At 41.0% G+C, this 12,739-nt stretch overlaps 1 protein-coding gene and 2 long non-coding RNA genes across 7 annotated transcripts in view; 2 read left to right on the top strand and 1 right to left on the bottom strand.

Moving 5' to 3' along the window:
- EPHX1 (epoxide hydrolase 1) overlaps window positions 1–5,572 on the top strand; it is a 23,960-nt gene extending 18,388 nt beyond the window's left edge. For all 5 annotated transcript variants that reach the window (XM_069800041.1, XM_069800039.1, XM_069800038.1 and 2 more), the window contains 3 exons: window positions 1,720–1,828; window positions 2,801–2,926; window positions 4,494–5,572. In XM_069800041.1, the coding sequence (XP_069656142.1) occupies window positions 1,720–1,828; window positions 2,801–2,926; window positions 4,494–4,719 (461 nt within the window). In that variant the 3' untranslated portion in view covers window positions 4,720–5,572. The remainder of the gene's footprint in view (window positions 1–1,719; window positions 1,829–2,800; window positions 2,927–4,493) is intronic.
- The window catches only part of LOC138688542 (uncharacterized), a 13,428-nt gene extending 946 nt beyond the window's left edge, over window positions 1–12,482 (bottom strand). The window contains exons 1-2 of the long non-coding RNA XR_011327403.1: window positions 11,647–12,482; window positions 6,756–6,924 (exon numbers count right to left, since the gene is read on the bottom strand). This is a non-coding gene — a long non-coding RNA (uncharacterized lncRNA). The remainder of the gene's footprint in view (window positions 1–6,755; window positions 6,925–11,646) is intronic.
- LOC138688543 (uncharacterized) lies at window positions 6,924–12,739 on the top strand. Its single transcript, XR_011327404.1, has 2 exons — window positions 6,924–7,054; window positions 12,467–12,739. It is a non-coding gene; the product is annotated as an uncharacterized lncRNA (long non-coding RNA).

Here is a 12,739-nt window from a genome sequence, read left to right as displayed (position 1 = left end):
TATTTTGGTTTCATGCAGCAGCAATTCCCTGCTGGATTTTATTAAAAACATAGCTAAGGAAACTATTTCTTAATGGTTTTTCATAAACTTACCTATAGAACCAGGTATATTCTTAAAATGTGTAGGCAAGATGATAATTTTATGGATTTTTAAATAATTTTGCTTCTTTTGAGTTTTGGTCTCTAAACATTACTAGTTTCTCATTCCCTTTGTGCTTTAAGAAAAGATGGGGAAGCTGGTAGCCGAAAGATGCCTAGCCATGCTCCTTCTGCTGTGGTTTTCTGGCCGATTCTTGTCCCTACCAGTAATGTGTTGTCTGTCAGAACAAATTGCGCAGACTGGGAACCAGTGGTTGGTTCATGTTTTGGGAGCTGGAGCATTCCTGCAATTTTGAGGACAAAGGAGAGGAGCATGGCGGGTGGCAGGTTCGCATAGGGAGAACACTCTGAAGACGGGAGTGTAAGGTAGCTGGAAGAAGCACAGCCATGGAGGCTACCACGGTCTTCCTGAGACTTCTGGTGGTACAGGGCTACGCTGCAAGCTGTCCTAAGCGAGGAAGTTGTCTCTGGCTCTTGATACATACATATACTATGCTTGCTAATACTACACTTTTGATTGCTTCAGAGTTGGCTTTTGATCAAACTAGCTTGCATGGATTTGATTTTACACTTATTCTTTGGGAAACCTGCATGGAGTGTGGGTTCATTTTCAACTGACTGAAACAGGCAGCACCTGTATTCAAAGCACTTTTAGGATCAATGTCAATTTTTCCTATATGTAAACCAATGGACTCTTTTTTGTTCACAGTAACTATATGAGAACAGGCTATTGCTTGTCTAGTTCTGCAGATCTGGAAAGCATGCTCAATATAACTCTTTCAAACGCTTGGTATTTCAGTTACCAATACTAGTTGTTTGATAACTGGAACTCAATTATGTTTAAATAGCAATTACTGATGAAATTGTGCTAGCTGTAGTGTTAGGTATCTTTCAGAAAGGTTGGGTTGCGTGGGTGGAACTTCAAATGTATTGCTGTTGCTCAGGAAAAACTTTTTCTAAGGTTTTTCTGAGGAGCTGGGACAGTTTATGGTCCCTGTATTTCATAGCACTAGGATGTATTAGTAAAGTTCCAGGTGCAGGTGTGTGTTTTCTGTCCAAGCAAAACAAACTATAAAAAGTATATTAAGCCTTGTTCTACATGAAGGCCATTGGCTATTGCTAGTTCAGAAGATGGACCTTTCAGTAAGGTCTTGCTCTTCCTTAATGACTTTCTAATAATCCTTAAAATGTTTTTGCTGTTAGATAATGGTGCAGATTCTCCTGGTCATGCGTAGGCATGTGGAGTTTGGCCCTATAATGCTGTTTAATAAATGACAGCTTCCAGATTAATGGAAGCAAACCCTGCTTGGCACATAGAGCTTAATCTTATTAGCTTACAAGAAAAAAAAGCCAGCAGAAATCCAATACTGTTACATCAGTTCAAAAAACATACAGTGTGAGCTAATGCAGAGCCTGTTGATTTGCAGATACTATCAGTTTATGATTCAACAATAAATGGCTCCAACTTGTTCTACTATTTTATTTATTTATTTAAGAACACAGCTGCTGGAACAGCTTTGTAAAGTTATCTACCCTGTATTATAATGGGCTGCTTAGGTAACAGTCTGAGTTTAGTAGTCAGATACCACAATTTTAGTTAAATTTTCCTCCTCCTTTTCAGGCTGTGGTTTGAATGACTCTCCTGTAGGACTGGCTGCATACATCTTGGAGAAGTTTTCTACATGGACTGATCTGGAATTCCGTAATTTAGAGGATGGAGGACTAGAGAGGTAAGCGTTTCCTCTCATGCCATTTTTGATGAGGTAACTAAGCCCAGAGTCATAGCTAAAGAAGTTTGAATTGGTTGCCTCACATCTCGTAGGGAGGTGCGGTGCTGTACTACAGCATGCAAAGAAGGAACTAGGCTGTGAAGGCTAATGTACTTACTCCCTTCCCACTTTGATCTCCTAGAGAAGAGATAGAGTCTGCAACTTCTGGGTATTAAAAACTGACTTAGGTGGAAGAATCTCATTAGGACAGAAAAACAAAAGTTTAACCTACATTAAGATGCTGGGAAACAGAACTCATGATTCATTTTAATACTAATACTTCACTCTCTATGAATTTGGTTTAGATTGATCAGTATTGCTTCATCTATCTACTGTTTGCTAATAAAGGATCATTCTTAGTGTGCAGCGGAAATCTGAGATGAAGTCCCCTTTGAAAATTGCTGAGGTACCTGGCAGGAATGGAATGAAGGGGCATGTTATGAAAAGGTCCAGTGACAATGGATTTTAATAGAATGTTTGCACTGCATACAGCTAACAATTTGATAGGAAACACGCACTATTTACAGCACATGTTGGTGTGATGGCTCCACTGAAGGCTTAGGGTAGCATTTTAAATTATGAATAATAAATGGCACAAGCTGTTCCGTGTGCTCTTCTGCTCCTACCCTCCTAGTCTATGGACAGTATAGAAAGCTATGCTGGAGCATAAGGTGCTTGTTGGAGTCTGCCTTCTGTGTAGGAGTTAAAATGTCACTTCCCAGTTTGTGTCTGAAAGCCTTTAACATGCTTAATTGGTCACTGACAGACAGAGGGGGAGTAACACACTTCACCTGTCAACGATTCTTAACCAAGTTAACTATTTTTTCCTGCAACTTATTTTTCTTACAACCAAACCAAAGTCAAGTCCCTGCTAAAAGTAATGCAAAATGGTATTCAGTTCCAACTAAGTAATCTCTGGGCTTACCTATTCAGGAAGTTTAACCTGGATGATCTGCTCACCAATATCATGATCTACTGGGTGTCAGGCTGTATAGTCTCCTCAATGCGTTTCTACAAAGAAAATTTGCAGAAGGGGATAGGTACACAGAAACATGACAGGTAAGTGGTTTTTTTCTTTAAATATTTTGCCCTGAACTTAATTTTATGGTTGCAGACAGGTTGCTTATGTCTTATAGCTGCTGAAAGTTTCTGAGTGCTGAGGAAAAGCAATGCTGTATCACAGTGTTTCTCTGCAGGACAGGTCTGTTAGTTGATATACTGTGTTGCACTTGGAAAACAGGGTAATTAGGTAAGAATCCTGAACCATCAGTCAGGAGATCTGATGGGAGGCACTGCTTGACAACCTCCCGTTCATGGTGTATCTAACTACGGAAAAGCACGTACAAGTACTTCCAGATTTTACTTCAGTTACTAAATTAGCCTGTGACAGAGTCATGCAGTCAATTTTGTTTATAGTTTATTTGGTTTGCAGTTCTAGTACTTTTCTGGACAAAGTTTGCCTATTTCTGCAAAAGATTTAAGTCCTACCTTTGGAAGCAACTTCAGTATACTGACAAACTGCATAATATGAAAGTCAGTAAGACTGATGTTCCTGCTGTGCAGACACTTAAGATAGCAGTTTGGTTGCATATACTTGTGTCAGCTTGAGTATTAGTGAAGGCTTAAACCTGCCCTGAGGTATCTGCAACCACAGCTCACTGCTGTGGTATTTAGCTGTGAAGTGATGCTCCCAGGAAGCTGACTCAGTTCTTGAAGCTGTTGTGGCTACACTGTGGGCAGTATCCTGCTCCAGTTCTGCCTATGTGAGATGAGCTTCTATGTGCCTAAAGGAAAGAGTCTCAAAGTCCTATGTAAAATTAGGCACCCTCTTTTCAGGCTTCCAGTGGCTACGTGTCCAACAATTTTTATATCTAAATTTTCAAGTCTGTCACTGCTGACAATGCAGCTTATGTGTACAGGATATTTAAACCTAGAAAATGTTGCTCTATTTATAACAAGCCCAGATCATTCCACTTTCTAAGATACTTTCCCCCTTAAATCCCATTGCTTCCCTACCCTGTTTCCCTAATGTGCAAAATGTTTTGTAGAGTGCATTTGTGCCAGTTAAAAGCAAGAGCTACTTTACAGAGTCAAGTCTTAACGTTCAGAAATGTTTCCTCTGAACTAGTCTAGATTCACTCTCTATCATTCTTCCCCTCTCCTCCCCCTTTGCAGCAGTTCAACATAATTCTTCCCCTGCCTACCCTCCAGTTGTCCTGCCAGGCTCAACATGTTCTAGTTGTAATCTTCACTGTACATCTCTCTCCAGCCCTTGTCAAATTGTGTGCTTTCCCCTCAATACGTGACTCTCGAGCACTCAATGCAGCATGAGGAAACTCAATACCTACCACCTCCTAGGGCTCTCTTCTCAGTTTCCATGCTTCTACCTCTCATGCCCTGGATCCCTTGCAGAATTGCCTTAATATCAATGTATGCAGAAATTTTAATTTTTTTTTCCCAGGAATGGGAGTGTTGTCTAGTCTTCAAATTTAAGATCTGGAAGTCAAATTTTAATTGCCTAACACCAGTGTGCCCAACTGTTTAAGAACAACATTTCCTTGGGACTTTCCATTTCTTGCAGAGTTAAGTATTTGAAAGATTAAAATTATTCCCTCTTTTCTCTCAGGCTCGCAGTACAAGTACCTACTGGCATTGCCTCCTTCCCTAATGAAGTCATGCACACACCCCAGGCTTGGGCCCAGAAGAAATACACCAACATAGTTTCCTTCCATTTCATGCCTCGAGGTGGCCACTTTGCAGCTTTGGAGGAACCTGAACTTCTTGCTGAAGATATTCTGCAATTTGTTGGGAAAGTAGAGAAAGAGCAACTTTGGAGAAAGAAAGGAGACTAATTCCCCTAACAAACAGCAGGGTTAACTGCTTTTAGCTTAGCACATGTACAGGCCTTACTAAGTCTACTGTAATCCATGTAATTAGATCTTATTCTTGACCAGATGTGAGAGAGGACAGCATGAAGAATGCAGTATTATCTCAATGAGATACTGCTGTGGGGACCTGCGGATTTTGGGTTGGTTTTTTTGGGTTTTTTTGTTCAGCTAGGCTAAGAAAGTAGCATGAAGATTACTTTATCTTCTCCCCCAAGCACAGACTTGTAAAATCTGTTCTGTAGTATTCCTGACTCTTGCTTTGAAATTGAAAAATAGACCTTACAACTAATAACAGTTTATTGTTATGAAAGGCTTTTTTTCACAGCAGCAGTAAAGCTTGAGTTGGTGTAGATGTGAGGTTCCTCACATAAAGAATGGGAACAGCCTAGCAAGACCTAACTTGCCTGAGTGCATCGGTTAATCAGCATCGATGATCTATAGTACATTTAAACTGGCCAGCTGGCTGCTGCTGGCTGCTTTTCTCTTCCAGCCTGGGCTGTTGAGCTGCTTCCTGGCTGTGAGGAAGCTCAGCTCCCCTGCGCTTGGCTCCTGGGACAGCAACATGTGAGGAACAGCTGAAAGAAAGACACAGGCGCCTGTAGCTCAGACCCCAAAAGGAGGGACTGAGTAGGAGCAATAATTACAGCCCAAGCTACCTCTGCACCGAATTTGTACTTTTAGCTAAAATCATAGCCCTGGATAGGCTCAAGACACTGTGGCTTTGCACTGCTTCTGCAAGGTACTGTATTCTTACTAAAAAGTAAAAATTTGACTAATCCAAAATTAGAAGAAACTTGCATTAAAATTTTGAATAATACCTGTGTGTTTCTTTTAAATTTTTTAATAACTGAGATTTTGTTTGGTGACATAAAAGAGAAACATCAATTCAAAACCTATTGATTCTGTACTGCATCTGTTACAAAGGTCAGACTGAAGGCAAACTGCTCAAAGAAAATTGTATTTGAAGGGCTGTATGTTTTTGCCAGCAACGGTCCCTAGTGTATGCAGTAGTCTTAAACTGTATCCAGATGACCGATTTCAGGATAGTTTTGTTCTCCAGTCACTTCTGATATACTTCCCTACCCCTGCAAGCACAGGGAAATATGGATTAGTATTATTTCACCATATTAATTGAAATGGAAGCTGTTAAATAGAGTCACTCCAGCAGAGAGAGCCCTGCTCCATCCCACAGGGCTTTAGACTCAAGAATACCACGTAGTTTGTTTCACAGAAGGCAAGTTAATGCTCCTGCTGGGCACATTTGAATCTTGCTCAAAGCCCCCGATATACCATGGCAGAAAATCGTTAGGGCAGCCTGGATCAGTTTTGTGAGCAGAGGCAAGACCTCTCACTACCTTTCCTCTGCCTTCTGTGCTTCTGCACCTGGGTGCCAGCAGCAGAAGGCACAGTAGCTCTCAGGTCTCCCTACAAGATTTGACTGCAGTACTGCCTTAAAGAATTCAAGTATAGCTTGAAGGTCTAAGATGGCTAACTGCTTCCACATTAGTAGCGAGCACTAATTCTACATTTACTTGTAAATGCTTTATTTAATTAGTCAAAATTTATGTTCTCATTTGCAAAATATTGTGTGGTTCAGGCCAGTCAGGAAGAAAATACAGAATCATTCACTTTGTCTAAAATAGACTCTTCTCAGAGGAGACCATTCCCAAACTTGTTTCAGGTGTGGTATATTGAAAAAAGGTTGCTTATTCAGGAGGAACCAGCTCACCTCTGACAATGACAGCTGTTTACAGGCACCACTGTGCTCCCTCTTGCACAAGTCTTGATCTCTGGCCGTTTGGTTTTGCCTTACTTCTGTCCCCTGTGTGGCCTTATATTTCAGAGCTGAAGATCATCCCTCTCATCTTTAATGCACATGCAGACATCTGCTGTGGTGCTAGGGAGCACTGCCATATACTGATATAACTGAATACTTCCCCAGGGACTGTTCAGTCACAACGCAGATAAAGTAAGTGGGAAGGAAGTTTGCTATACGATACCTGCCAAACCGATTTTCAGATGTGAGTAGAAGGCTCGAAGCAGTTTCACTCTCCCTTCTGGAGCAGATCTGCTTGAAGGGGCCCAGCCTTGATGAAAGGATGCACATCGGGATTCTGTTTTGTGATCTTATGTTACAGCAGCTCACCCAGGCTCAGTCACCAGGGAGACCTAGACAAAAAACAACTGCCTGTAGCACCTTTCTATTTTTAAATATGCCTCACAGTGCTTAGCAATCTGAGACAATGATAATGAACAGAGGCAGTAAACGAGCACGTCCTTGCCCCACTCTGCACACCAGGTAAGTGCACTTCAGCCTACTACAAACACAAGCTGTCCACACTGTCAGTTTTACTGAGTATAGAAAATAGGCACCGAGACACAAAATCCAGCACAAAAATGGGTTTGATTAGTTACTGTCTGAAAGAAAAAAAAATCTGGACCTAAAAGGCATAGACTTTAGAAGCTTAAAAATTATAATTAAACACCTGCTGTATAGCAAAGGTTATTCTGAATTCTGATGTCACACTTCTCAAACCTTAAGCCCACAGATGTCAGCAGCTGTTGTTCATCACCTACTTATCTACAGATACAAAGATTCAGTGGAATACTATGACAATGTGGAAGAGTATAAAATTCAGCTATGTGCCAGCTGTAAAGCCTGCCATCAATTCCCCTCCCCTTTTTCAAAATAATCATCTGCTTTTAGAAAAACACAGCCCATCCCACTGCCTGTAGTGCAAGGTTTAATACTAATGAAGTGTTTGTGGGCTAGTGATAGCATCTGCATCTCTTCCTGCAGGGAGCAACTCTCCCACAAGCCTGAGATTTGGATTTGATAACCACCTAGAGTGAATCCAGACTCACTTCTGATAGTCTAGTATTGGCTAATGGGCTATTTGGTACAGTACTACAGTGAGCAGTGCAAAAGTCAGTCAGCTAATCAGAAATAGTTTTAACATTTCTGTGAGCAATTAACTGCATATCAGATTACTGCAATAGTAATAAACAGTAAGAAAGGACTCCCTGCTGTGTTATTCTTGTTCTTATTTAAGTGAGCCAGCTGAGTACCTGCCATTCAGACAGTACATTTCCTCTAACAAGGCCAAATGCGCTGCTGTTAGGCTGGCTGAGCTGTTTCTTGGGAATAAGGTTCCTTCTTTGAAATAGTAGCTATGGCCTTCAGGAGAACCCAGAATCCGATGACACAATGATGCTCAAAACATTTTGTTTTGCTCCAGAGCCATTTCTTGTTAAAGCTTCCATTTCTGGACCAAAGTTGCCCCAAAGTCTCTGCTCAAAGAAACTGCTGTCCTAAAAGCCATTCCTTCTTAAGTTGCTCCAAACATGCATTTATCCCACACTGAAACCAGAAGTAGCTGACCTAGACCCTGGTTTTTCATTAGCCAGTTACAGTCTAAGAAGAGTCTAGATAAGAGGTTCAGAACCATGGAGATGCCACTGAAAATAAACATAACTTACCCTCTGCCCCCCACAACTGAAGTGCTTTGGAAAGCGCTTCTGGTATGGAAAAACACTAGTAAGGTCACCACCCTCTCATGCAGCTCCAGCCTAACTAACTCCCACTACAACTGAATCTGACTTCTGATTTTTAAACTACAAACGATAATGTCCTGAAATCCGAGCCACTATATGCAGCCTTTGGACATCTTTCTTACACAACCAAACCAGACAAGACTTACATTAAGCAGAAGAGTCAGGCATTACTCAGATTATGAATGAAAAAAAAAAATGAATAGAAATCACACTTTCATACAAAAAAAAGGAAGTTAAACCATCTTTTAGTGAAAAATAAAATCTGTGAAGTCTAGCATGACAGTTAGATCTAAATCCATAAGGGGCACTATTCATCACCACTGAGTCAGCTAGAATTGCTTGGGGGCAGGGATTGATCTGTTCAAGACAGTCAATCAAATGTACATTCTGTTTTACAGCAGGTACAATATATAATGTACATTAAATGAAGATACATTTTTGTCTTAAAGAGGAATGGAAAGATCCTTCTGGATACTGTGGGAAGAGACAAGGAATAAATCCATATTGATTTCAGGGTAGCTTATTTCAAAACACTGAGAAATGATGCCACTTGTTTTACTTGCTGTAATAGCACTTTAAGGAACATAACTCACACTAAAACCTAAAGCTTAGAATTAGTTTTCTTTCATGGAAGAAATATCCCGTGCAGTGCCAGACAGCCCTGATGGTGCTATGCCAATGCTGCTAGAAGAATTAGCCCCATTACAATTGTCAGTTGTCTTCTGGAGAGCAGTATTTATAAACAGATCTGTGCTGAGTGACAGCTCTTTCCCCTTGCTAGATGTAGTCCAAACGTCAGTCTTCAAAATGCCTTCCTGATTGGATTTTAAGATGTTAAGGATGCTCATGCTCTCCCTGTGTTTAGTAACTGAATGTCTGCAGTTTTGAGGATAGGACGAATGATAAATGAGATTTAAGTGATGAGTTTCCATTTTCTTAAATGAAAGATAATCCCCCTTTGCAGCACTGGTTCAAACCACTGCAGATGATCAGTGCAGAGAGAGTGCAGTACAGAGAAAAGGTGAACAGAAACTTTAGAAGACAAAACTACACTCAACCGCCCAGCTACTGAGTCAAAGATACCAACATGACAAACTTAACTATATGGAAAGACCGACTCACGACTGTTTCAACAGGACAAAAGAGGTGCAAGGAGGGAAACCGACTGCTTCACCTTGCCTGTGCTGCCTGTCCCAGCAGCTGCAAGGAGCCAGGCATCCCACTTGCAAAGCCTTCTGCCCCCAGGGCTGAGCAAGGGGCTCTGGCTGTGTGCGCAGCCCAGCTGTCTGCCCCTCGCAGCAGCTGCAGCCTGCTTTGGGCGCAGTGAGGACCAGGCCCTGGAGGCAGGTGACAAGAGAGCCCACAGCTCTGAAATTCCTCCCAGTCCATGACTTGCCCCCCACTGGTATCCACGCCACATCCAACACAAACCCAACTTCTGCCTGTCCTGATGATACTGGCTTCCTGGTAAATACCCCGTCCTTCCTTCTTAACACGATCCACCTACTGTTGCTTCACTCCTAGTTGTCCGTCACACAAGAGTACGGGGATGTGTCCCACCCCAGGGTTTTCAATAAGCGATAGATGTCAGCGTCCTCCTCTGCAGAGGGGAAACGCCTAGCCCAGCCAACATTCTTCTCGCTAGGTCTGTATGGCATCCCTTGCTCAGGGCGATTTCATGAGCTTGGGTTGCAGCTCTGCTCCAGCTGAGCCTAAGTAGTCCCACTCACTTTTGGACCATGGCCATTGCTGCCTTGTAGGATCTCATCTCTGCTCAGAGTGCACCTACCAACCTTTCAGCTTCCTCAAATGAAGGAAAGTCTAAGAGGAGCTTTATTTTCCAGCAGTTCTTAAGCTCTTTTGCAACCAAGTCTGTACTATTGGAGTGGTTTTGTATGTAAATACATTTGTATATCTTGAGTTCTAGGAATTCTTGTACAGCCTTAAGGGAACTAAGGTCCACCCTTGCATTTTTGTCTCAATGCAATTTTTTTGCATCACCTCAAGTCTTTGCGGCTGATAAAACTTTTTGCAGTGATCAGAAGGCATTCTTAATACTTCAGAGAAACCGGAGACAAAGAGGGATTAAGTAATATCTCACAAAACTGAACAGAACACACTGCAGAACACAGATATTATAATTCTCCCAACTTCACCACTGCATCTTTTCCCTTTTGGAGCTAAATAACAGAAATAATTGCTTAAATGATTCCTCTTAAAGGTGCACAACTGATTTATTTCTCAATTTTTGCCCTTTTCTTCCCAGCAGATTCTGATTTCTGGTCTCAGAAGGGAATAAGTTCTCCCTATTTTAGGAACAATTTTGAAGTTACAAATGTCAAATATAAAAGAATAAGAAAACCCTACTCCATTCTCTAAAGCTAGAACCCTGTCATAAAAAAAATTCAATGCCTGCAATCAAATTATAGTACTTAGCAATTGTTTAAATCACTTCATTTTCCATTTTCCTCTGTGGAGGTAGCGGCTGGTTTTATTTCTCTATGTCTATAGATGGAGGGGGGAAAAAAGTACTGATAATTTGCCTTAGGAAAAAAAAAAATTTAGAATTCAAAATAAGTTTTGAAATGGAACATCTTCACTTGAAAGAAGCAGCTTGGTGCTTAACATTTCAGAAGAGCAGGCTGTAATAAAGCTAATTGATCTGAAAATCTAAGTGTAAAACACCACTAAATGCATGAAAGATTTTCACACGGAAGGCAAGCTGTGTACAAAAATACATCTATCTTACATTCCCTCTGCTCTCAGTTTTCCTCCTGTACTGCAAATTTTTTTTTTTAATAAACATCTGAGAAGCACAACAGATAGATACCTTTCAAAAAACAGTCACTAGCTTCCATGAAAAACTTTCACCCTTTTGCACCACTACATAAAAATTGGGAGGTTCAGAACCCCGTGGCAGTAATGATCTGAGACAGCAACAAATTCTGGCTCCTGTTTTATTTAGGAGTCCCTTATGACATACCATACATTGGATTTCTAGAACTCTATTTTAAACATCACTTTTGAGAAGAGTGTCTTCATTAACTATTAACCAGCACTTAATTAACCACTGAGTCTAGAAACAGATATGAAAATTTCCCTCTCTTCTTGCCTATTTACAGTCCGTCCCATTCCCACCTGAATATTATGCACAGATCTAGTACAGAGCATCCAAGGAGATCAGATCTCACAACCACTGTCCTGTAACTTCTCAGAAAAAGATATTTTACTTCAAGATCTAAACATAATCATCAGTTTACAGTCAGGAAGGTAGAAGTGTTTTAAGGCCCTAAAATTACACTGTCATATCTGTGTTATATCGTATGTATCACATACCTATCACATCTTCAGGAATTGATAAGATGGGATGAAGCTCTGGACTGCTGAAGACAACAAACTTCCTATCAGTAGACATTTCCAAACCAGAACTTTAGGGGAAAGCAAACTCCATCCAGAATTGAAGCTGGAAATATATTTAGCTGGTTAAGTTAGTGAAATTATTACTTAACACACAGAATATTATTTTCCACTAGCCATAAAAGTTGGGCTTGAGGTGGAACTTTCAATCCATTCAAAAGTGATATGATCAGATACGTGTTACACTGGAACTCACCTAGGAAGGCAGGAAATAACCTGCTACAGAAGGGAACAAATCCTCCTCCAGGAAAGGAACAAGGTTTGCTTTCAACCAGGAGTCCAGAGTCGCCCTGTAATGGCTGCAGGCTCCTGGTTGGAAGAGATCAGTAACGGAGGCACATTGAGTAGGGAGAAGCAGCTTTGTGTACTACACCAGTTAATTCATGGAGCCACATTCATTCTTTCATCAAAAGAATGAAAAGCTAATTATAGTACATGCAACAGAAAGACAGCTGATCTTGATACACATTCTCTCCAAGCAACAAATGCTTACAGACTCTGCTAACAAAGAACAAGTGAAGATAACCCAGGAGCTCTGTATTTGAGCACAAAAAAAATTGGGAAGTTGCACTTGCTACAGCTGAGATTCTACAGCCTAACCAACAGAATGTCAGATACAAAGCAAGAGTCAGGAGTTAACCCAAGAACCAAAAAATTAGAGGCAAGAATGTTCCACTATAATGACCCAATCTTCAGTGTCTCTGCTTTTGGTAATTTCCTTTCTGTTTTGATCTGTCAGACAGCTGTCCTCAGAAAGAAAGAACAACTACTGTACCTCTGAAATATCTGAAACAGGCACTTGCAGCTGTTACAGACAGGTGACAAGCAGAATCATTCAAGAAGTCTTGCCTAGATTGGACAGAGAAGGAATTTGCAAGACCACTTTAAGAAGACAAGACACATGGCCTCTTTGAAAGTTATGACCCTGGCCATCATTTGGAATTAGAAGCGTGTATTTCCTTGTATCGTTGCAGTTTAGAGACAATAAAGCGTGTCTTTTCTTTGTATTCAA

This window comes from Haliaeetus albicilla, chromosome 13 (genome assembly GCF_947461875.1).
Source record: "Haliaeetus albicilla chromosome 13, bHalAlb1.1, whole genome shotgun sequence".
Lineage (NCBI taxonomy): Eukaryota > Metazoa > Chordata > Aves > Accipitriformes > Accipitridae > Haliaeetus > Haliaeetus albicilla.
The sequence above is the reverse complement of the archived record's forward strand: the minus strand, read 5'-3'. Positions and strand labels throughout refer to the sequence as shown.